Genomic DNA, 25,738 nt, shown 5'->3' on the forward strand with positions numbered 1-25,738 from the left:
AATGTTAATAATTTATTTAAAAAAAAGATAAAATCAAAAATTAAACAAATTTTCCATAAAAAAAATTTAAAATTCAATTCATGTAATTTCTAACAAATAACAAACTTTTTTCCTAGTCACTGCATCTTGAATAAAAATAAATCAGAAAAAATACAAGTCTATTAACAAAAAAAAAAAAAAAAATAGAAAAAGTTTCAAAAACTTTTGTTTTTTTTTTTCAATTACTCACGAAGAATTCAAATATTCTTGCATAAATCAGGACAACTGGGAAAAACAAAAAACTTTTTCCCTTCTTTTAATATCATCAACCTTATGTTGCATGTCCCATGTCGGTTTATTAATAAAAACACGCAAAAAAACAAAAAACAAAAAGAAAAAATACATTGAAATTCAATATCGTAGTATCCTACCGCATTTCAATTAAATAGCAAAAACCAAAAAACAAAAAGAATAAACAAGGGCAAAAATAAATTAACAAATCAGGGCAACAAAAGGACATCTTTTTCTCTCCTGGATCAGATGTCACCATAGAGTCACCATCTCATCTACCACACCCGCATCAAGCATCACACACACACAGACACATTTATTTTCTCTCGCACTTTTTCTTATTTTTTTTTTTTTTTATATTAAATCAAACTTTCACCATGGAGATCCTTTGGATACCTACATATAAAAAGGATTCCATCACACACTCGTGTCGTGTGTCCAAACATGAAAAAAGTTTTTCGTGTAGTTGGTTGGTTTACTCCTTGACTCACGCTAATTTAGTCACAAACGCCCATCGCTGTGTATCCAGCGCTGAATTGCATCGTTCAGCTGATATACCATCCATATCATGGACATCTCTCGTATCCAGGCAAATGTTCATTTTGGAATGTTTGATGAAGCCACCGTCACGCATTGTCCATATTTGGTTCTCGGACTCATCGCAAATCTTCATTACCACCTGGGAGCCTCTAGCGAAATTGACAAGTGTCAGACAAAGGTCGTGATGTTTGATTTGGCCGCGCTTCGTTAGTGTCCATTCTTGATTGCCACCAGTGTTGTGACATTGATAGATGCCTATATTAAGGACATACAGAGATGTGAGCCAATATAATTAAGGACACAATTTAATTAAGAGCCAGAGCAAAAGTGAGAGTTATAAAATATCATGTCAGTCAATATGTCAAGACTCTTACCAACAGTTCCATCCATCAAATGGCCCAAAGTATCCAGGCAGAATGGGCCTTGTCGCAATTGACCATATTGCTGTGTATCTGGAACCTGCAAGTCAGGATACACATGTTCCAAATACCATTTGAATGGTTTGCAGTGAAGTTTTTCCTTAAGTGCCAGTCGGTCGTCAATGCTGGAAAAAGTTTTTTGTTCTTCCATCTTCCAAAAATTCTACTACTTTCAAGTTTTTTTAGTATACTTACTTGCCAAAGGGAATATTCTTAGCTAATGGAACGGCTGCATAATAATATTGCTTATAGTCATCCATCCAAACTTCGGCAGCCCTTCGGGTATTTCGAGCAAATACATTACCACTTCCTCCGGGAAATGTGTAAGGATGTCGTTTCCGGAATACATGACCAACTCTGCTGCATGGAATTATTTCCAAACTACCACCACATTGCCAAACTCTGAAGGAAATCTCAAGATTCTCCCCGCCCCAGACATCCATTTTCATATCGTATTTGCCCAAACTATTGAAATAGGCTTTATTGATGACAAATAGGCCGCCGGCAATCATTGGAGTTCGAATGGCAGAAGTTGGATCGTGTTGCCGTTGGGCACGTTCCGATGCACTCAAATATTCCCACTTGAATATCAAATTCCAATCGAAACCACCGCGTAAATCGGCTGATGCGCCAATGTATTGGAAATTGTCCATGCTGATGACATCGATGACGGGACACACGACACGTGTTGGATCTTCGGCAACACGTTCGAGCAGGGGTTCGAGCCAGTTTTCATTGCATTCAACGTGGCTGTCGAGGAAGGTTAGGACTTCGGCAATGGCGGCGTCAGCGCCACGAACTCGCGAACGGACGAGACCTTCGCGTTTGTCGTTGCGAATTATTCGAACTTTGTCGATTTTGGCTAATTCGTAGCCATCTTCAGCTGAAATTAGTGGGGATTTTGTGAGATATTGGAATGGGAATTTTTTTTAATGATTGATGGAACTTACGATGGTCACTGAAGTCGTCGACGAGGATTATTTCTTTTATTAGTCGTTCCGGACTTCGATTAAGGACACTGTAAGAGAAAATTGGAAAAAAGGCAATAATTGGCTGTGATAAATCAGTTAAAAAATGCTTTTCTCAGAAAAAAATGGGAGTTGTTAAAAAATCCAGTAAGGCAATAACCTTGTCATTTAAACCGAAGGAAACACTACCAAAAAAAACAAAAACCTTCTGAAATGCTTCGTAATTTAGCATTTTCGTTGCCAATTAAGCTCTTTAAAGGACCAGTTTGTAATTAAAGCTACAGCAAGGCATTCGTATGTTTTCAAAGTAATTAAGTTTTCGAAAATTTGAACTGAGAGATGCGTTTCTGCAGACCCAGGATGTATCTGAGAGAAGTATCTCGATTTTCTGTTAAGGATTTTAATTCTTGGAAAATGTTTGCTGACCCGAGACATTTTCAAAAGTTTCCAGTTGAGTAAGATGGATTTTGTGAAACAAGATCATCAGCATTATACAGCAGCGTCATATTTGCTATGTAATCTTCGGGAAATACGAAATTTAATGAATTCACGATTTACGTAGGTATTAGCCTATCATTACGAAGAAATTAATGACAGCTCCCATCACGTATGTAAGCATTTCATTGAAAGTAGTTTACGTGTATAATCGAATTTAAAATCCAAAATCAAAGGCTCCTTCATCAGTTATAGCTGATGATGGTCGATATTTTTAAAGGTGGCGCGTGCATGCATAATCTATAAATTCGTGTTAACCTTTTCAAATTCATAGAAAAGAGAAAGTAGGAGTGAAAATCCGTAGTTTTCAAACGAAAATTTTGCTTAAAGTGTATTTTTGCGGCTACTTGCTTTACAGAGATTTTTTCCACACTAATGAAATTCGGTACATGGCTTTTATTTGAATCAGAAATAATGAATCAAAGCCTTGGAGACCTCAAAGATATTTTTGGTAAAAGGGTGTTTTTTATGGTGCTCAAATTTTTGTGGAAAATGTATGACAAAATCTAGCATAATTTTATAATTTTTTTTTTTTTTTTTTTATTTGCCAAAAATGATTCATTTTGTTTTATCCATAAAATTATCTAGATTGACAAATGTGACTATTTTGAGTGAAAAAAAAATCAAATTAAATAAGTTCCCAGAAAATAAGTTTACAGAAGGATTGAATTTTCATTTCAGCAGGGATTTTCCAATGATAACAATTTTTTTTTTTTTAATGTGAAAAATTATTCGGGTAGCTTTAACAACTTTTACTTACGCTTTTTTCTCAAAACAATAAGTTTTTGAGTTTATGGATAGGTAAATCAAAAACTAATTCTTTCATCGTTTATCGCCTAAAATGACTGATAGCTACACTTATGACTGTTTTAAAACCAAATAGCAAACATTTCTATTGCAACCAGTTTAGAAAATACTAGTTTTTTTTCGTTCAGTGTATTTTAAATTTCATAATCTTACATTTTCTTTCACCACAAATTTTTTGCAATAATTGACTCAGTTTTCATAACTGTTGTACCTTCTTTTTTTTTTAAATACCTATTAAATTATTATACAAAAATCTATGGGAACGTAGGTAGGTGGCCAACTTTTTTAAAAATATGCGCGTCTAACTGCTGGAACACAATGGTGTCGGAGCCGGAGTCGTAACTGGAATAGCTGTCAAAGTATTGAATGTACGCAAATGCAAATTTACGAACACAAGGCGACGCAACTGGAATCGGAGCAGCAGCCGGAGTCGGAAGAGTTGACCAACTTTTAACTTTTACGTACGACACATGTGACGTTTGCATTTTTGACGTGAATAACTAGGTGATTATACCTACCTATTTTTTTTTTTTTTATAATTTTTCAATAAAAAAGTGGATACATAATGTATTTAAGAAATAAATGCGAACAAAAAAATATTTTCTGTGCGTACTTTTTGTGAGACATACGTTACGGCTCCGGCTCCGATTTTGCATTGTGTTCCAGCAGTAAAGGGAATTTCATAATGCACTGGTCAACAAGGTTTTTGCCACAATAAATTTTGTATTGGCCTCCGCTTTTGAAATATTACCGTTAGAAAATGCCAAAAAAAGTCGTTTTGGCTGTTTTCGAGGTTATGTTTTTATGTGGGGTAATTTATTATGAATAAATTTGCAACGGTATCTATAAGAACTGGTTTTATTCTTCCAAAAATGTTTAAATCTTTCTGATATCTCTTTTGCTGCCCGAGATATTGAAAATTTAGGTTGCGGTCTTTGACTCAGAAACAGCACTGGCCAACCAAATTAAACTTTTTTTTGTCACAAGAACCAAAATATACTTTTCTGAATATTTTTTGGTTGCTGGTCAGAAAAATTCTATTAGCCTTCGTTCTTGAAATATTACCGTTATTAAATGCAGAAAAAAGTTTTTTTTTTACAACGGTTATATTTCAAGAACGGAGGCTAATAGAATTTTTTTGACTGCGGATTCAAGTTCAGCAACCCAAAAACCTTCCGAAAAGTATATTTTGGTTCTTGTGGAAAAAATTCTGTGACCAGTGACTTAAACTTTAGATTAAGTTTAGTTTCTATTTGGCTTATTAACTGAAATTTAAGATATCTCGAGCAACAAAAGAGATATCGAGAAAATTTAAACAGTTTTTGAAAGAAGAATAACAGATATTATAATCTCAGTTCCCCAAAAACTACTAGAAAAGTATACTTTGGTTTTGTGGCAAAAAAAAGTTAAATCTCTGGAGCCCAAAGTACTGATGCAATTTTCTTTGAACATGGTAGTTAAGAGTTTTTAGTAATTCCCTGGAGGGAAAATTGAAATTTTTTACTTTACTTGTCATATGACTAAAATGGAAAAAGTTATTTTTCTCAAAAACAGCTCTAACGATTTTGATTTCTAAAAAAATACGTGCTCTGTGGCAAATAAAGTCATACTTTTGAAACAAGACAAAAAAAATTGTATGAACAATTATTAACAGTACCGTTGTCTTGATTTCTGACTTCCTCATAAACGACTAAGCCGATTTTAGCAAAATATTTTATATAGAAGCGTCTTAAAATGTCAAAAAATATTTAAAATCTGCTGTTTTGAATTAAACAAAAATTCAATTTTTTTTTAATCATTTTTTGCAAACGGGTTGATATTTTTTTTTTGAAATTTTGTTTTTATGTGTGTCGAATAATATTTTCTTCAGAATAGCATAGCTTTTTGACCTAGTCATGGAGTGACTGGAGGGTGGCCATACCGAAGGTACTTGAAATTTGGATTCAGCGGGTCGAAATACATGTCGGCAGGTAGGTTCGTTCAAAATTACACACCACTTTTTTATATGTGGAATTTTAATCAGTTTTTCAATGACTACATCCATTATGGTAGAAATTTTCTAAAAAAGCATGACTGAAATTACTTGTGACAAATTTGAATGCCAGCCAATTGATGGTAGCTGTCAGTTATAAGTGAAATTTTTTTTAGTGTTTTGATCATATTATTTATTATTTTTTATATAAAATAGAGATTTTGGTGCAAGCTGCCCCAAAAACTTTTTTTGTTGCCTTAGGTTTTCATTATTTTAAAATCAAAGTCATTTTTATTTTTCGAAAATTGAAATTATCAAATTAAATGCCTCTTTCATAATTCAAAGTTGAAAAGTTGATGGAAAAGAAAACTGCTCGAATCCAGTTTTAAAAATCACGCAAATATTCCAAACATTTTGTTTTGTTGTTGTTTATAGAAAAGAAGAAGTATGAAATATTTTAAATATTTTCACTTCTTGACTACCATTTAAAAAATCGATTAAAGATGAAAGCCGAATAACTTGAATTTTTCCTTACTATCCTAAGACCAGTGCCAATAATTTTTGAAAATAAAAAAATTATTAGCAGCATATGGGTGGTGGGAAAATTTAGGATAAATGGTATATGAAAGGGGAAAAATAAATTGCCCACAAAATTGGGGGAAAGGGGGTGGGTGGGCGAAAAAGTGGGGTGGGTGTCAAAAATCATGGTTTTTTACGATTTATGTCAAAACTAGATGTCCTATCGAAAAAAGTCAAATGCAAAAGTTGTAGGTAGTATAAATGTCTACAACTTTTACTCAAACAATTTTTTTCTATAACCACAAAAATATTGGAAAAAATGCAAAAATACGATTTTTTGATTTTTTATTTTTATCTCTTACAAAAATGATTGGATTTTAACAAAACTTGGTTAAAAACTACTTTGTTATGTTTTCTATCTACTTAAAATGTTTTTTGAGCAAAAAGTGAATTTTTGGATTTTTGACAAATTTAATTTGAAAAAATAGCCTATTTTTCAATCAAAAAAGTTACCGAAAAAATTTTTGATTTTTGAAAAGTTTGGAATGAAATTATTTAGATTAAAACCTATTAAAGTTTTTGAGATATTGAATTTTGAACGTCCAAAACACTATTTTTGTGATGTTTTGCATGGTAATATCTCAAAAACGTGATGTGATAGATTTTTTCTGACTTCAGCGCACAAAAATTAGAAAAATAAACTTTGATTTCTTTAAAACAAACTTTTTGACTAGTGAATTCGAACAGGGAAGAAAAAATCGAATGCCTTGTTCGAATTCACAAGTCAAAAAGTTTTTTTTTATAAAAACCAAAGTATATTTTTCTAATGGTTTTTTGTGCGCTGAGCTCGAATCCGAAGTCAGACAAAAACTATCACATCACGTTTTTGAGATATTACCATGCAAAACATCACAAAAATAGTGTTTTGGACGTTCAAAATTCAATATCTCAAAAACTTTTCACGTTAGAGCTATCCTAATGCTAGATTCAAATTAAGAAGGTCAAAGGCCATTAGAAAAGTATAATTTAGTTTCTATGGAAAATTATTTCTCGCCAATATTACTGTCATTTACGGAAAAATCAATCTTAAAAATCATTTTTTTGTCTTTTTCAATTTTTCTCAATATTTTCTAAAACAAAAGTATAGTTTTTCCACACAATCTTAAATAATAGGTTTTAATCTAAATAATTTCATTCCAAACTTTTCAAAACTCAAAAATTTTTTCGGTAACTTTTTTGATTGAAAAATAGGCTATTTTTTCAAATTAAATTTGTCAAAAATCCAAAAGTTCACTTTTTGCTCAAAAAACATTTTAAGTAGATAGAAAACATAACAAAGTAGTTTTTAACCAAGTTTTGTCAAAATCCAATCATTTTTGTAAAAGATAAAAATAAAAAATCAAAAAATCGTATTTTAGCATTTTTTCCAATATTTTTGAGGTTATAGAAAAAAATTGTTTGAGTAATAGTTGTAGACATTTATACTAACTACAACTTTTGCATTTGACTTTTTTCGATAGGATATCTAGTTTTGACATAAATCGTAAAAAACCATGATTTTTGACAAACACCCCACTTTTTCGCCCACCCACCCCCTTTCCCCCAATTTTTTTGTGGGCAATTTATTTTTGCCTTTTCATATACCATTTATCCTAAATTTTCTCACCACCCTTATGCTGCTAATAATTTGTTCAACTTTTGCCCTCTGAAAACCGGATTGGCACTGGTCTACCTGGCGAATACCACATTTACAAAATTTTTTATGAACATTGATTATGTAAACCATTTTTCCTAAATGAAAACAATTATTTTCCCAACAAAGAAAATGTGAATATAAAATACGATTTTTGAGGTTAGACAAAAAATACCTTGACTTTACAAATCTGAGTTTTCACTATAGTTCCTTCGACAATAACTAAATATTTGTATCCTTACCTTACTATCGTCCGTAACAATGTTGAACGGGCTTCGTTGTGGAATGTTATAATGACACTTGTCTCTGGCAAATCCTTTCTCCATTTTTTCTTACGGCACCTGAAATGATAAAATGAAAGAGAAAACAAAAACATTAAGAAAAAAATCCAAAACAAATTTTGTCTGAAAGAAATGTTTTTACAAAATTAGAAAACAGGTTTTATTTTTTTTTTTTTTTTTGGAAGAAAATATTTTTCTGATTAAATTCTAGAAAAGCAAAGAAGCTCTTGAATATACACAAGCCCAAGCAATTCCTTGCCTTCTACCCTTTTTCATGTGAGTTTACATAAATTGAAATTCTTCATTTTGATTAGCATCCCTTACAAGTTGGTTGGTATAGCAAGTTGATATCACTTTTGGGCAATCTTCTTATTGCCAAGAAGAGATAGATAAACGAGAGACACTCAAATTTACTATGTGCATGGAGTTGAAATGCGTAATATTCAGATGCATGCATCGAAGCTTACAATTTTGTGTTTGGTAACTCGATTAGTTCCTCAAGAACGACCAATATCCGATTGGGCTAAAGTATAGAGTGTTGGGAATGAGTTTGATGGAGTTTGAGTGACTATATCACAATCAAACGCCAGACCCGAAAACCACTAACTTTGACAAAAGATTCTGTATGTGTACGTTGATCCCAATCCTCCTGTCTATTGTAATATAATGGTATTTCATTCAGTTTGAATTTAATTTTAGATTTCATTTGCTTTTTGAAATTGTGCTGGTACTGAGTATAGAACACAATATTATGTACTCTGTAAGATACAAATCTGTTTAGTAATATAATGCCATATGTTGTATAGATGGACTTTGTATAGACAGAAGAGAAGATGTGAAACATTTGAGGGTGCACCAAAAAGCATTGGAATTTGTATTACACACACATATCTTTGCATTTATCCCCTTTGAATTGTCGGTTTTCTAGGTGGATAAACAATGTTTAATTACCTTGGAACAAATTTTGTTACGACAATATTGTGTAAGGACTTGATGGATAACAAGTTATTTGTATTGGACAGTAAGAAAATTTTGTTGAAAATTAAAAAAATCAAATACTAGAAGTCTAGTTACTTTAAACATCCAGCTGTGATTATTGGTTGAGTTGTTGAAAATGTTGACTAGGCCAAATCTTTTTCTAGAGAATCAAAACGATGTTGTTCAAAGACAATCAAAAAAAATTAAGAGAAATTTAAATCTTGGAAAATTTGAATAATATAATAAAAATAATTAGAGACTCTCACAAAGCATGCCGAAGAATTAAAAAATTAGGTAAAAACATTTCTTTGGGAAAACTGTTTAACTGATTGGAGTAACTAAAGCAAATTATTAGGGAACCCGGCCAAACAGCTCTGATTTTGACGATTTTTTTTTTTCAAACGTAGGTAATTAAAAATACTTTAAATACTTTACTTTAATTTAAAAATTGCCGATGTTGCGTATTGTTGTTTAAGATTAAAATTAAATTTTTTTTTTCATAAAACAAATGATAGCAAAAGATTCCCTAGGTAATTTAAGGAAAAAAAATATGAGTGAAAAATAAAATTTAAATCCACTAAATTTAATTAAGAGTTTTTTAAAAAAAAGGTCCTCAAACTCAGACTTAAAAAAAAAAAATGTTATTAAAAAAATTTATAATGACTTTTTTCCAAACTTTTTCTAATAAAATATGAATTTATTTTAAGAAAAATGTTGGCCATAATTATTGTCAGTTGAATTCCGAAGCAGAAAAGGTAATATATATCATACTTTTGAAAAAAAAAAAATTAAAAATTACTTCAATTTCCATGGTTTTTTTTTTTTTTTTTTTGATAAAAACTGAATTTTTGCATTGAAATAATTAATTTTCTCAAAGACTTTGGTAAATAAGAACTTTAAATTTTTGCTATTTAACTTTCAACAGTAAGGGTTATTAAATGAATAAAAAATAATTTTATGTTTAACTTTAAAAAAAAGTAAGTAAAATTTTTTTTCAAAACTTTTATTAAAAAACCGTTCTTCGAAAATGAAATACTTTTAAATTTTTTTCATAAACCGTAATACATATTGACATTTCCTTTTATAATTTCAAATCATACTAAATGCGGCCAAAAATATTTGAAAATAAATGCATTTTGTATTACGAAAAAGTTTAAAAAACGACATGTTAAAATTTTTTCAATAATTTTTTTTTTTTTCAAAAATCTGAGTTCAGTTACCATTCTTTCAAAAGCCCTTAATTCAATTAACTTAATTTTAATTTTAAAAATATGACTAGGCTTCTAGCTTTTTAAAAATGTATATTTAAATATTGTAGGTGTTGCCGTTATGTTCAAATATTTTTTTTGTGTTTGAAGTCAATTAATAAGAAAATTGCATCTATCACTTGAACGATGGAAGATTGTCCCTCACTCCCATATATTTTTTTCCTTGAATTTCCTAGACAATCTTTTGGCATCAATTAATTTATGAAATTTAAGAAAAATTTTTGAAAAAAAATTTTGTTTGTTCACAAAAATCTTCAATTAAATTTAAAAAATCAAAACGGCAACACCGGCAATTTTTAATCTATAGACTTTAAAGTATTTTTAATTACCGACGTTTGAAAAACCATATCATCAAAATCTAAGCTGTTCGGCCGGGTTCCCTAATATTGCCAATTATTGAGCTTTAGTTACTCTACTAATTAAAATAACCCAGTAACGTGCTTGCCACCAAAAGTAGGTACTGAAGAAAAAAAAGATGGATTTAAAAAACTTCTATCAATGTTCTTTGTTAGAATAGAACAGTCCGTTAAATTTGGCTCCCAGAAACTTTACCTCGGTTTTGGCAAGCTTCTGTTATGGACAGTAGTTGAGATTTGACAGAGTTTATTTTGAAGCCCCAACGCAGTCAAAACTCGAATAGTTGTATGCTACTTTCAATTCTTCTAGCGGCCTTTATGGGAGAGCCACATCCTGCTAGAGTTTTGAAAGTGGATCAAGAATTTATTGCTTTTCTGTGAATCCAAACAGCATAATAAGAACTGTGTTGTTTTCGCTGGAGTAAGTTTTCAGTCAGTCAGTGGTTACAATGGTCGGTGGCACAAAAGGCGTATTTTCCAGGTCACCTGGTTTGGTGATCTGAGTTGCCGTCTGGTACTGGAAGTCATTGAAATGCAGTTAAAAGGTTTTTAACATTTCAGCTCACTCAGCACCGTTTGGCGTAATATCTTCAACATTTTTTCAACAGCAAGCAGCGATTCGGATCATGAAGCAGAAGCACAACCCAGCGGTGCATTTCATCAGCAACAAAAGATTGGATGTAGATAGGCTGCAGAGAGACTTTGAACAAACCATCACACTCCCTCCAAAAAAAAGAAACTTAGTAAATACTGAAATTGATGCTGCTATTTATTATCTGGAAATGGCCATCAAAAGACAATTAAAAACAGCCAAAGACACCAAAGGACCGCTACCAACATTTCCTAGAGTGTAGAACTAACTCCAAACAACCAACATCATGTTCCTTAGCTCCATTCAACACTACAGCAATACACAGTTCTAGAAGAGACTGTTTGTCCAGATTGGACCTGATACTTTTAACCGAATTGAAAACGTACAACTAAGACGGATAAAGCAACATTCAGAAATACATAACTTTTAAGTAATCCAGTTGATAATTAAAAACTGTGCACCCCAGAAGAAATTGCGGAAAAAAACACTAGTTTACAAAAAAATAATTGGACCCCAAGTGCAGTTATACTTTTCGTATAGATTTGAACCCAGAAAAAAAAATATATATTTATAGGTTTTCGAGAAACGATTTTTCAAAGTTTTTTGTTGTTGATTTTTGTTCAGCCTACTTAGTATTCGGGCTATATCTTGAGTAATAAACGACTTATTTGAACAGAAAATTTGGCGACTAAAAGCTGATTAAATATGCAACAAACGCTAGAACAACTTTTCTAGTATGACCATTTATGTAACGATCAGTATTTTCGACTTTTTCTGTTACTTTTTGAGTTTTTGTCTATAACTTGAAAAGCAAGCCGAATTTGAAAATTTGTACTAGGTAAGTAATATTTTGTAGATTATTCAGTTTCCTATCGATGTGTATCCTTTAAAAAAAATTAAAATTTAAATATTGTAAAAAACTTAAGAAAAACTATTCATAAAAGAGAAAAAACGAAATTTTTGATGTTTTTACTAAATGGTCTATTTTTATCATTTGAGCATTTATAGATATTGAACATGTAAAGGAGAAAAGAAGATACTTTATCTTTCAACATGATGGTCACAAAAATTGAATACGTTTAAAATTGGATAGAATATGGACTTTCAAAATCTACTGTTTTTGGTCTTTTTGAACCATTTTTCTACTAAGTTCAATCGGTTCCCTTGATGGTTCCTTCTGTTGACAAAAGTATACATATATTCGTTCATCAGTTCAGTCATAACTTTAAAAAAACTTATCGTAATTTCACAAACGAGGTATCATTGGAGCCGTATTTCCTGTGAGCTAGTAATTATTTTATTTAACATAAAATTAAATACCTATAGCGCCCTCTACATGTTAAAACATGAACTTTTTTTTGTTATGTGGTGTTCATTTCATAGATATATTCTACCAATTATAACAAAGCCATATATTCTATTCTAACAGTTAAATGATTGTAAGCAATAATATGCTAAAGAAGTACCAGAATTTAGCCTTGAAGTCGTTTGAAAATTTTAATTTGGTAATTGCTGGGTATAGAAAAAATTCACCTTTAAAGAGAGCCAGAACACATTACAAGACAGAACAAATTTGTCCAATCTTATTTATTGAAGCTTGATTATGTTTACATATTTCCAATCCTCTTGATTTACTTGTGTCTGTTTTGAATAATGTATTTTGATTTGTAATTTCCTAAAAAGATTGACCATAAAAATCAACCTCAATGGATTTATTACACAATCGTGTTATTACTTTTCAAGACCTCCAGCAAAACCTCCAGCAGTTAACAGAGCAACAGCTGTGCAAAAATACAATACAAAATTGGTAATAAATATAAACGAAAATTAAGTATCTCTCTTCAACATGATAAGGTCAAACAAAATGCATCCATCACCCACTTTATTATTAAGAAGATCCTTAAGAACAACTCAAAACAAAAAACCCACATAATTATAATCTACTCTCCTCCTATTAGAAGCATGCTGTATGTATACTTGTGTGACCCCAAAGGCGTTAAACTGTTCTCGTTCTTCATCACCGACCACCGTCAAATGAATTGTCCGGTTTTTTTCTTGCAAATTTTCTACTTTATGTGATGATGAGTTAAAAGGTTTTAAGGATATCTTCTGTTTTTTTTTTTTTTCATTTTCATTTTATTTCTTGCTCATAAAGCTTAATCCTCTTAACCACCATGGATTTGGGAGAGATTTAATGGTTAAATTTATTATCCAATCCCCAAAGCGACCTAATTGTGTTAAAACAGAGAGGTAAATTTGAAATAATAAGACCGAGGGTTTATCCTTTTTGTTTATATATGTGTGAAGATTTGTTTTTCCTTTTTTTTTTTATTTTGGAAACCGCTTAAGGAAAGGATAATATTTCAATCCTATATATACACTTTACTTCCAAAAAAAAAAGGACACACTTCCGATTTCGTCCTTGTTGTCCTTGGTGCGAGGGAATTTTCATGAACCGAAACAAATGTTGTCCTCTCGTTTAGATTGTGTCCCAAAAATGTTTTGACAACTTTCGATAATTTCTCCGAATCTGGGATTGTATAGATATCCTTGAAGTCAGGATTTATTTCCTCTCTTTTTTTCGTATAAAGCAAAAACCAATATAATCAGAAAACGATTTAACCATTTAGATACTGTCAGTGCACTTCATCTGGTAAACAAGAGACATTTCGAAACATATCGAGATAAGTTTATTTTTTTTTTGTTTGATTTTCTGACTTTTCCAAAAGGAAAATTCCTTTGTCAACAAAATAAAAAAAAATAATAAAAAAAAAAGGAAATGATTTACACAATATTCTGCTCAAATTTATTGGAGGACCCTATTGTGTGTGTCTTTTTTGTAACGTTCGTTGCCTCTGAAGGGTTTTTATTTATCTGCTACTTGTTTTCCTTTTTTTATATTTTAAACAAAAAAAGGATATTATCTTCCTTCAAATACTCATATCGATATAATTCGAGTATAATAAACATTTAAACTGTCAATTCATTGCGTTTGTCCAATGAGTCGAAAGGATATCAGAGTTCCTTAACAAAACAATAACAACAACAAAAATATTATACAAAACAGAGATATCCTTTTGTGAAAAAGTCGTCGTTTCTTTGTTGTGGAGAAAAGCTGCCGCAGGCCTCAATATACTCTACAACAGCCTTCATTTTCAAATAAAAAAAGAGTATGGGTGTGTGATGGGGTATTTCAATAAATGAAAAGGACAAAAGAAAAACCCTTTTTTTTTTGTATGATGGCAAATCGGAAACAATATTTTTATATCTTTTATATTCCAATTTAACACTACAAAGAATTTATTATTTGCATGCAACATTTTATTGAATTGCTTGTTTTATAGAATTCAAGTTGTAGTCGTTGTCCTTTTATCATTTTTGGATGAGTTTTATTGCTTTAATCACCAAGTGGAAAACAAACTCAATCAGTATATAGCTTTGCAAAAAGGGCAAAGCGATTTTTCCTTTAAAAGAGGTGTGTTTGATTTTTTGTTTTCAAACAAAAAAGAAAAGTTATTTTGTTTCAGGAAATAAAAGTGACATCCTGTGTAAGTTAACTCAATCGATTTCACACCAATGAACAAGTTATAATTTTCTTTTTTTTTGTTCGTGTTTTATCTTTTGGGTTTTATTGCTTCAAAGTCAATCATGGACTATAGGACTAATAAAAACACTTAATGTGTTTCAAATAAAAATTTATAGGAATGAAAGGAAAGTTTTGTGAAAAAAAAATAACACGAAAAGGCTTTTGAAGCAAAAGGAATTTGATGTATTTTACTAGTTTTTATCATAAAATCTAAGAAGAAGAATAGAGCCTTTTAAAGTTAAAACAAGAAATAAATGTGTACCGGATATTGTTATTATTGTTCATTTATAGAAATTGTAATGAATTTGTTTTCTATGCTAGCATTTTTTGATCCAACATCCTGGAACCTGGGGGATTTTTCAACACCTAAGAAATAAGAAATAAAATTAGGGTCAAAAGTTGGACAACTTTTGCGCATACAGCTGCGAGCAAAAAAATAGCAGCGATTTGAAAAATATTTGGAATAAAGCATTAAACATTAAAAGAGTTTTGATTTTGGAAATTTTTTTAGGTAAAACTCCTTAAGTTTCCTGAAAATTAAAATTTTAGTAAAAATGGAATTTAATTTATTTCTATTAAGCTAAGAAATAATCCAAAAACAAAATAAGCCTCAAATTTAAGCGAGCAAAATAATGGCAGTGATTTTCTTTTTCTATTAAATTTAAATAAAACAAGGGCGAAAAAAGTTCAATTAAACTGTATTTTATTAGAGAAAAGGTAGTATTCGCTCCCATGACCGTTATTTTTAACTACCGCTTCGCAACGACCTTCCATGAAGTCGTAAAGTCCATGAGATCTTTGAGTTGCAATGATCACCAAACCTGCTCCACAACGGTTTATAGCTCCCGTTATTTTAAGTTTTGGCTTAAGACACATCTCCTTTTATATCCCCCCAAAGTTTCTAGAAGGGATTGAGGTCTGAAAGACTGAGCAGGTTACTTAATGACCTCAATCTTAGTATCTTGAAACCATTGTCTGGCTGCTCTGCTACTGTTTTTTGGGTTATTATCCTGTGGGAAGACCCATTTAAGCTTCATTTGGTGTCGGGGTAATAGAAGCATAATGTTTTGCAAACTATTCAGGTGCCAGAGCTGGATAATTATACTTTTGATACAAGATATAAGGCCAAGTCCACAGTAGCAGACCTTTCAGACCTCAATCCCTTCTAGAAACTTTGGGGGGATATAAAAGGAGATGTGTCTTAAGCCAAAACTTAAAATAACGGGAGCTATGAACCGTTGTTGAGCAGGTTTGGTGATCTATAGCACCTCAAAGATCTCATGGACTTTACGACTTCATGGAAGGTCGTTGCTAAGCGGTAGTTAAAAATAACGGTCATGGGAGCGAATACTACATTTTCTCTAATAAAATACCGTTTAATTGAACTTTTTTCGCCCTTGTTTTATTTAAATTTAATAGAAAAAGAAAATCACTGCTATTATTTTGCTCGCTTAAATTTGAGGCTTATATTGTTTTTGGATTATTTCTTAGCTTAATAGAAATAAATTAAATTCCATTTTTACTAAAATTTAAATTTTAATGAAACTTAAGGAGTTTTACTTAAAAAAATTTCCAAAATCAAAGCTCTTTTAATGTTTAATGCTTTATTTCAAATATTTTTCAAATCGCTGCTATTTTTTTGCTCGCAGCTGTATGTATAGTTTTTTTTTTTATTTACTCTCTATCCAATCTTTATAAAGTATTATTTCCTAGCTTCTTCTATCGGTTTGCTCATTCATTTTATTATCTATTTAATCAATGTGAACTCATAATTTGGTGGTAAGAGGAAGAACATTCCTTGACTAAAGAACCACAAAGTAACCTTTGTTACCATTTTCGTCCCATGAACCCTTTATGTCAACTGCATGACAAACATTTCAGCACAATTTGCGGTACCGTTTTCTTGGTTGATGTCACCAATTTTAGACCATGCTGGCTGTTTGTCCATCCAAATTTTATAGGATTCTTTCATACAAATTTTTTATCAAGAATTAATGAATTTTTACATCACTTTACCAAAGTTTTTCATCAATTAACGTAAAATTTAATTAAATTTCGGTGATATTTTTCGTTAGTCAACGTATTTTTTGATTAATTTATGCAAGGAACTTTCGTAAAGTAACGAATTTTTTGGTAAATTTTATGAATATTTTAATTAAATTACGAAAAAATATTCGTTAGCTAACGAAACTTTTCGTTCTATTAATTTTAAGCATACTCAAATTTTTCATTCATTTATCCCTAAATTTTTTAATAAAATCTCTGAAATTCAAAAAAAGTGGAGTGGAGCGATAATTTTTAACCATTAAAAAAAAAAAACATATTCTGAATTTTAATTTTTGAATTTTTATTGATGAGGGATATTCTAACTTAAATACATGGAATAAAAAAATTAAATTAAAATCATGAAAAACCTTTTTCTTTTTTCAAAATATTTTTTGTTTTTATTTGTTTTTATTTTTTCAATTTTCTCATAAACTAGAAGACATATAAACATATAGTTTTCACTGTTCGATAAGGAATCAATTGAGGTAGTTTTCTGGGTGAAAAATTGTTTTATTAAAATTCACAGTCTAGACAAAAATAGTATAAAATGAGTTTAAAAAAATTTTTTTTCGCCTATTTTTAACTTTGAATCGATTATTTCAAAAAGTATTAGTAATATTAAATTGATTTAAAAATAAGAATCAAATACACAATTTTGCCTTTCGGAAGTAGTATCATTTATTACTGTAAGTGTTGCCGTTGTTTTTTAATAATTTTTTTTTATTTTGATAATTTTTTTTAGAAAAATGACCCTCCCACCTAAACGGGGGGAGATAGACCCCCCTTCCAAAGAAAACAATGTTTGTATTGAGTTCCTCTACAAAAACCCGTTATCAAATCCTGGCGCCCAAGTTATCCTACTACGTGCCGAAACAACATTTTTGTTCTATACCTAAAAGCTCGAATTTCTGTATCTGGGTTTAAATCAAAAAAAATTTTTTTCTAAGCCAATTTTGAAGTGATTTTCATAAAAAATACCTCGATTGATTGGGAAATAAATATAGTTTTAGAATTTATTTTTAAATAGCATGTTGTTTTGAAAACATATACCTTAAATTGATGCCGAAGTTGGGCAAATGACGAAAAAAATGGAATTTTTGAACTTTGACAGCTTATAAATTCTAAGTGGTTTAACCGAGTTACATTTTTTATTTACATACATTGTTGAAAAGGTATGTATATCTACTATCAGAAACTGTAAAAAAATGGGTACAAAATTAACGAAGCTAGAATTTTTTCAATGGGTGAAGGTCTAAAAAACCGTTTTTTGCCCGTAACTCCAGATTTTGGGGGTGTTAGGGGATTTTCAAACACCGTTTCGTAATCAGTGCGAATAGCTCTACAAAACCTAATAGGTCTCCGCCCGCGTATATTTTGAGTGTTACACCGTGTAATTGGTTGCTAATATCTCGGGAACCAAACCTCAGAAAATAAAATTTAAGTTTTCAGTTATGAATAGGCTTAAATGGAACTTTCATTCAATATCTTACTCGAGGGACTTAAAGGAAATTTTTGAAAATCTATTTTTTTTTTTTGGATATGGGTTTTGAAATTCTGCAAAAAATGAATTTGTAAATTTTTGGTTTTTTTCAAAAATCTGAAAAAAATGATTTTGTAAATTTTTTAAGCAAAAACATAGCTCATATCTGTAAACCAAAACTTTTTTCGAGACTATATAGTCAAAGTCGGATTGTAAAAAAAGGATGACAAAAAGTGTTTGGTTGGTAATATCTCAGGAACTAGACCTCCAAGAAACTTTTGGTTTTCAATAATGAAAAGAGCTTGAAGACACATTTTTTTTAGATATCTCATTCGATGGATTTGGACAAAATTTTTTTAAAATGTATTTTTTTTTTTTATTTGTTAAGTTTGACCAATTTTTAAGTGTAAATATTCCACTGTTATTAGGCTTTTTTGGTTAACATAGAGAAAAGGCGAAGCAAACAAGTTCTATCCTATTATTTTTCACAACGTTTTCGATTACAAAATGATACGATCAGTTAAATTTAGATGTGCTAACCTCTTAGTTGTTTCCTTCTACAATCATAATTCTTTGCCGCCGGGTACAAAGGGGTTAAGTCATAAAATTGCACTTTTCGGGTTTTGATAAAATAAGAATAAGCTCTTTTTTCTCTTTTAGTTTGTATCAAAAACATAAGTTAAGAGATACTCTTTCCTATAAAAATAAGAGAATCAATGCTCAAAAATTCATCGATTCAGCTTCAATCGCATTTTTTGGCAAACTATCATTTATGACTTAGCCCCTTTGTACCCGGCGGCAAAGAATTCCTCTAGAAATAGTTACGGTCACTAGGTTAGGTATCGCTAAGTTGATTCTGATTCCTGCAACCATTTATCTACTGAAAATTTAAGCTTGATGATTAAAAAAGAATTTGAAGAATTTATTCAAAATAATTCAATTTACTTTCAAAAAAACAAAAAGGTCAGCTTAACGAGTATACCTAAAACAATTTCAATCAAATTCTAAACATTTGTTGCCAATTTTCCACGCCACCACCATATAAATTTTATTTTTTCCATTTTAAAGCCAAACGCTTCTATTTGATGACAAAATTCTATAAACTCCAATACTCAAATCCACAGTTTTTGACAGCAAATCTCAGCGAATTGGGCCAAAATCAATTACATGAAACCAAAAAGACTGACATACACAACAAAACTGTCGCATGGCCATTTAAAAAAAAAATCTAAAAATAAAAATAAAAAAAAAAACATCTAAAACTTTATGAAATAAAAACCCTGTCTGTCACTCAATTGTAATTTAATCCTACTGCCACCACAATACGCAAAAAACTCCCTCTCTCAGTGATAAAGTCTGATGATGTCGTCGTCGACGACGACGGACAGAAAATTTTACAAAAATGTAACTCCCTATTCTAATTTTGTTGTTTTTTGTTTTCCACCCAGAAATGGGAATTTTCTCTGACAGAAATATGGCAGTAGTATGCTAAGCAAAAAAAAAAAAAAAACCAACAACAAAGGAACAGAAACTCTGACGTTCAACACTCCTGTTGTATGCCATTTCAAGGACTAAAACTCCTACCGTCGTCGCGTCATCGTCAGTGACAAAGAATTTATAACCAAGCAACGTTTAGAAAAATATTTATTCCATTGCATCAAGTTTAAAAGGACGAACTGTGAACAAAAAAAAATAGAACAACAAAAAAAAATATCCCACAATATATGCAACTCAGAAAATGCAAGACGGCTGCTATAGAATTTGTTTGTATTAAACTAATTTTTTTTTTATATTTTCATACGAATAATACCAAGGATCCGTTAAGCTCCTGGTTGACGTTGAATAATAATAATTATTTTAATCAGCTTTCCTTGAGCTGTATATTTCAAATTCATCTTCTCTCCACATCCCCACACCACGAACAGTGAACATGTTTGAGGTTTTTATCATGACTCTCTCACAATGATGTGGTAGATGGCTTTTGTTTTCGAATATGGTATTGTAATGGAATGCAAAAGTTTAAGGATCTACTGTCCAGTAGATTTGTTCAAAAAATAAAAAAAATGCATAATGGAGTTTAATTCAAAGCAAAAAGAAAAAAGTAAAATAGAGAAAATGAACAAAAAAACACAAACAAAATCCTTTTGTTCGTTAAAATGGAATAAGGGCATCCTGAGAAGTTTCTTCTTAACTCTAAAGCTTCTGTTTGTGTGTGTAAGTTTGTTAGGTATTTGTTTTTTCTTTTATAGTTAACTTTAAAATTAAAAAACCGTCTTTTTTTTGTTTGCATGTCTTGACAAAGTATTTCATTTTTATAAACAAATAAGATAAATTTAAAGTGAAACTTTAAATAAGGTTTGGAAATAGTTTTGAAAATATTTACAGAATGTATTTTGTAGAAGTTAGTTGGTTAGAAATGTAAGTGTTTGCGGATTTAAGATACAACTAAGCATAAGCAGAAGTCTATTTATCACTTAATTACTTGGAATTTTGAAGGGAAATTAACACTCCTCAAGAGGTAACTTTTTTTCTGGTTGGTTTTTGTTAAAATTCCATCGGCACTGTTCAGAATCAACTTGCCCATGCTGAGTGAAGCTGATGTGGGCAAAATACATTCAGTTTTGGAAAAAGAATAAATAGTGGAGCTACGAAGACTTTTCATAATTGAGGAGCATTTTTTCAAAACTCAACAAACGCATTTTTTGCGAAAATGAGTTATTGGTATCGAAATTTTTGGCACGACCAGGCGCACAAGATGACGAAATAAAAATATTAAAAAAGTGAACAGTTTTAATTTAAAAAAATATTTAAAATCGAGCGTTTTTTCAAAAGTCAACAAAATGTCTCGGTTTAGCAAAAGTCCACAAACTTTGCCTATGGTTGGAAAGTAATTTATTATTATATGGGTTGTTTGGTTTTAGTTGTTTATTGGTATTTTTTTTACGAGGTGTAGGTATAATACAGCATCCTTTTTTTGATCGTATGATTCAAGTCCTGCCGTTCATTTGGTAGGTTAATCTGAGCTTCGGAAATCCACACACGGACACATGCCAATAAGCTTTACTAATGAAAGAGCACATGGAACTCTCCAAAGTAAAAATCATTTGATTGGGGAAATAGAGGGATATTTTATCAAGAAAGAGGTTTTGAAATAAATAAAAAATGTGACAAAAGTGATACCCAATGGAAATTTTTAAAAATATTCTATAAACCACATGCACCAAGAATGAAACTACCGTCGACTCCCTCTTAAACTTTCACGGGACACAAACATTTTTTTGAGTTAGAGGCAAATTAAAGTTAGAGTGATTAACATTGAAAATTTTGAAAAAGTTCGAGTTAGAGGGAAATTCAACTTGGAAATAGTTTGACTTAGAGGGAGTCGACAGTATTTTACGTGAAGTTTTTTTTTTGGAAATATGTATTTTTCGGCGTTAAATCACATAGGTAAATATTTTTTTATGTAGCTTTATTTTGATTTTACTTAAAATTGACCATAACAATTTTTATTACATGTATCGCACCCGTGACATAATATTGTCTCACCCGTGAAACTGATTACTCATTTTTCTGTTTATTTATAAGTATAACATTTAAATGTTATTTGGCTTGTAAAGGATTGAACTTAAAACTTAAAATAAATTCGCAGAGATTCTGTAAGAAAAAAAAAGGTTGTCTGTAAAGCCGTTTTAGGGACGATGATTTTACGTGATAACGTCGTCAGAAAACTCGATCAATTTTCATTAAAAAAGCAAAAAAAAAACATTTATTTTTATGTCCTCACGCTATGGAATCAATTTTTTTGTTTGACAACCTATAAATTTTATACCATGTGAAAGCTTATTATTTCACCTTTCATATGACGTATCAATCTCATTTCAAAGATGCCTACAAGAGAAGTTAGAATTTTCTAAAGTCAACCATGTGGAATTTCCAGACTGAGATTACGGTGCTTCCCACACTGGTGGCTGTTCGGGGGGCAACAGATCTCCACTAGTGGTTTGATGTTTTTCGCAAGTTTCTTGATTTAACATTGTGTGGCTTGTAGTTAGTCTAGCGTTATGTGTGATATACCAATTGAAAGGTAATTGTATCAGGATGCTCATAAATGTTTAATCATATTTCTATCTCCTCTTGGTAAAAAGTTATAAACTGTTGAATTCTAAAATTTTATTTTACCGTTATCTCAAAATTGTGTTTACGAAAATGATTGAAATTTCGCACACATATAGTCGTAGTCATGGTCTATCATTACTCTATATGTAATATTCCTCTATCTATTAAAGAAAAAAAGGTAAAAATAAAAAACTATAAAAATCGGTTAAAAACGGCCAAAAAACCTGTTTTTTTTTTAATTTATTTTTCTCCGTATTCAGTCAAAACTCTTTTAACGATTCCAATTTTTTGCACATGTATGCACATTTATCAGCCCTACATGTCCCATATAGCTTGAGATTTTTTGAACGCTAAAAAAAAAGCTAATAATCAAAAACTACCCAAAAATACCCCTAAAAAAGTAGGCTTTTTTCAAAAATTCATATTGCGAAACGCAGAGTGTTGGAAAAAAATCCGTATCAGACTCCTAATTTTTTTTTCCTTCATCTTTCACCTGACACCTTTTGAATTGTCAAAAAAAATTTCCCCTACCCATAATCAACATTTTTTCATACCCACAACACCTGATCAACGTTCAAACAAAACGTTATAGCGGAGTTCCAGAATTTTTTCTTAAATGCAGTTATCCTTAAATCAGTCTCTTCTATCTATAACAAAAAGAATCAACTCTCTACGACCACGGTTTTAGATCTTAGCCCAGTTTTCATCTTTCCGTTTTACCCCTGTTTACCCTATTAAATGACGGAATTTTTAAAAATCCTTCATTTGGATTATGCTTTAGATTATTACACTGGTTTACAAGGGTTTTGTTGCCGAAACAAAAATATACTTTTCTGAAGGTTTTCAGTGTGTTGAACTCGAATCCGAAGTCAGAAACAACTAATCAGCTCCCGTTTTTGAGATATTACCGTTAGAAAATGCAAACAAACGTTTTTTTTTATTTCTTCGGACCTTATTCTTTTGTATAAGGAAAATTGTTTGAGAATATTTAGTAACGGTTTAAGAACAGTTTTCCATCTTTCGATACCTGTTTAAATCTTTTCAATATCTTTTGTATTGCATTAAATTAAGTAAGTGGGTTTTTCTTCATATATCATAAAGGAGATAATGACGTTATAAAATTTATAAAAATACCAAACAACTGAGGATATCTCGGGCAGTAAAAAAGATATCGGAAAGATTTAAACAGATTTAAAAAGGTGACAAATAGTTCTTATAAAAACCGTTACTAAATATGGTCAAACAATTTTTCTTATATAAAAGAATAAGGTTCGAAGTACTGCATACTCTAACGGTAATATTTCAAAAACGGGAGCTGATGAATTTTTTTTGACTTCGGATTCGAGCTCAGCACACCGAAAACCTTTAGAAAAGTATATTTTTGTTTCGGCAACAAAAAAAAAAATTTAATTTTGTTAACCAGTGTTAGGTATCTTTTAAATAAGCTTTAGGAGATTTTTGTATCTCTAATAGTTTATTTTTAATTTTGAATTTAAATTTTTTGCCGCACTGTGAAAGTGCGAGAGTGTAACGCTAGAAAATGGCGTCACTTTTTTGTGGCGGCTGCCATGGTTCATCGATTTTTAAGACGTTATCACATCAAAAATTTGTTTGAAGAATATAATGGCAAATTAACCCATATGAAAACATGATAAACTCAAATTGAGAATAGGTTTTAGATGAAGCCGGGAAAAACAATCCAGTCCTTAAAATATTTTTGATGAAGGAATGTTTTTTGAGAGGTTTAGTTACGTGTGAGAATAGTATAACAGCTGGCATATTTTTTTGTTTAACTTGGTGAAAGTGTTTCATTGGTTAATTTAAAAAATTATCTAGATTTTAAGTGTGACAAAAATGATTCCCCAATGAAATTTTTAAAAATGTTTTACTCACCACATGCACTAAGAATCTAAACTCTCAATTCAACTATTTTATGTGAAGTTATGAATAGTTAATGATACTTAAAAATGGATGTATTTTTTTGCCGTGAAAGCACATAAATATTTTTTTTTTTTTGTTAATTAATCCATGTAGTTTAATACAGCATTTTCCACTTATCTTATTCATGACATAAAGTTGTCCCACCCGTGAAGCTGATTTTTATTTTTTTTTTTTATGTAAGGATACCATTTTTATGTTCGTTTTTAAAGGATTTTCGAATAAATTCTCAAAGATTCTGTAAGAACATTCTGTAAGGCCAACAAAGTACTAATGATTTAAAAGTACATATCGTCGCCGTATAAAGCAAAAATGTTCTAAGTAACAAAAAGCAATTTTTACAGGGGAAGATTTTTAAGTTTCAAATTGGTTTAAAGCGACAATTTTCTGCTCGGTTGAAATTTACTCAGGTTATGTTTTTTTAAAAAGTTTGTTCTTTTCTCTTGAATAAAATATACAAGTTTACCTCATTAGTAGGTGCATACTATTTTTAAATATTTTTTAAAACTAAAAACCCAAAATTGGACATAGAACTATTCCTATAAAAGTACGTCTTTTCCTTAAATAAAAAGTGGACTTAGAACAAAATATGATGGGACTTAAAGACTTAAAAGACTACTTCCCTGTTTTTATTGTTCTACATATTATGTCCCATTAAATTATATTATCTGAGGAATGAAATTTTTTTGACAAAAACGGTTTTCAAATTCGGAAAGAGCACCGAGCAAATTAGTAAAACTGCATCATTAACTTATTTTCGGTAAAAAAGTGGATTTAGAACAATTTTGCTTTACGCCAACAATTTTGACCCACAGAATATGATTTATCTCTAATTTGTTTGGTCAACTAAAGTGAAAACATACACAAAAAGCATCATTTATTTTGGAGTAATCATGTTTTTCCCTAACACCACAAATTTACATCTATCTGTTTAAAATTCATTGTTAAGCCCTAGGTATATAATTCTATTATGAATAATCATTTAATCTAGGGACTTCTAGTTCATTACATTTATTTAAGTTTTTTAATTTTGCCAATTTATTATTATTAAAATAATCTAATAGCTCCTTCCTTAAGGAGAAACAATGTCAACGAAAAAAATATCTGGCAAACACAAAAGACCTTAGGCCAAATGTCATTAACATTATCCCAATAAGAAAAAAAAAAAAAAAACTAAATAAAAATTATTCCTAATCTCCCCTTAAGCTTAATTAGACCTCATTTACAGATGAAAACAATGTTTCGCATGGATTTTCTATACAAAGGACCCTAAGGACTTTTGGATTAATGTACTGTGTTTTCCTTTTTTTTTTTGTCTCATTCTCTTGCCGCAAATTTTTCGGATTATTTTGTTGGTATTTTTTTTTTTTTGTCTGTTTTTATGTTTGGACATTTCTAATCCTACATTAATTGA

General features: G+C 30.5%; 1 protein-coding gene across 1 annotated transcript in view; it reads right to left on the minus strand.

Moving 5' to 3' along the window:
* Positions 1 to 589: 589 nt before the first annotated feature.
* The window catches only part of LOC129921319 (polypeptide N-acetylgalactosaminyltransferase 2), a 189,792-nt gene continuing 164,643 nt past the window's right edge, over positions 590 to 25,738 (minus strand). Inside the window, exons 3-7 of the mRNA XM_056003113.1 lie at positions 7,926 to 8,024; positions 2,180 to 2,247; positions 1,425 to 2,112; positions 1,185 to 1,354; positions 590 to 1,065 (exon numbers count right to left, since the gene is read on the minus strand). Of these exons, the coding sequence (XP_055859088.1) occupies positions 758 to 1,065; positions 1,185 to 1,354; positions 1,425 to 2,112; positions 2,180 to 2,247; positions 7,926 to 8,024 (1,333 nt within the window). The 3' untranslated portion in view covers positions 590 to 757. The remainder of the gene's footprint in view (positions 1,066 to 1,184; positions 1,355 to 1,424; positions 2,113 to 2,179; positions 2,248 to 7,925; positions 8,025 to 25,738) is intronic.

The sequence above is a fragment of the Episyrphus balteatus genome, chromosome 1 (assembly GCF_945859705.1).
Source record: "Episyrphus balteatus chromosome 1, idEpiBalt1.1, whole genome shotgun sequence".
Classification (NCBI taxonomy): Eukaryota; Metazoa; Arthropoda; class Insecta; order Diptera; family Syrphidae; genus Episyrphus; species Episyrphus balteatus.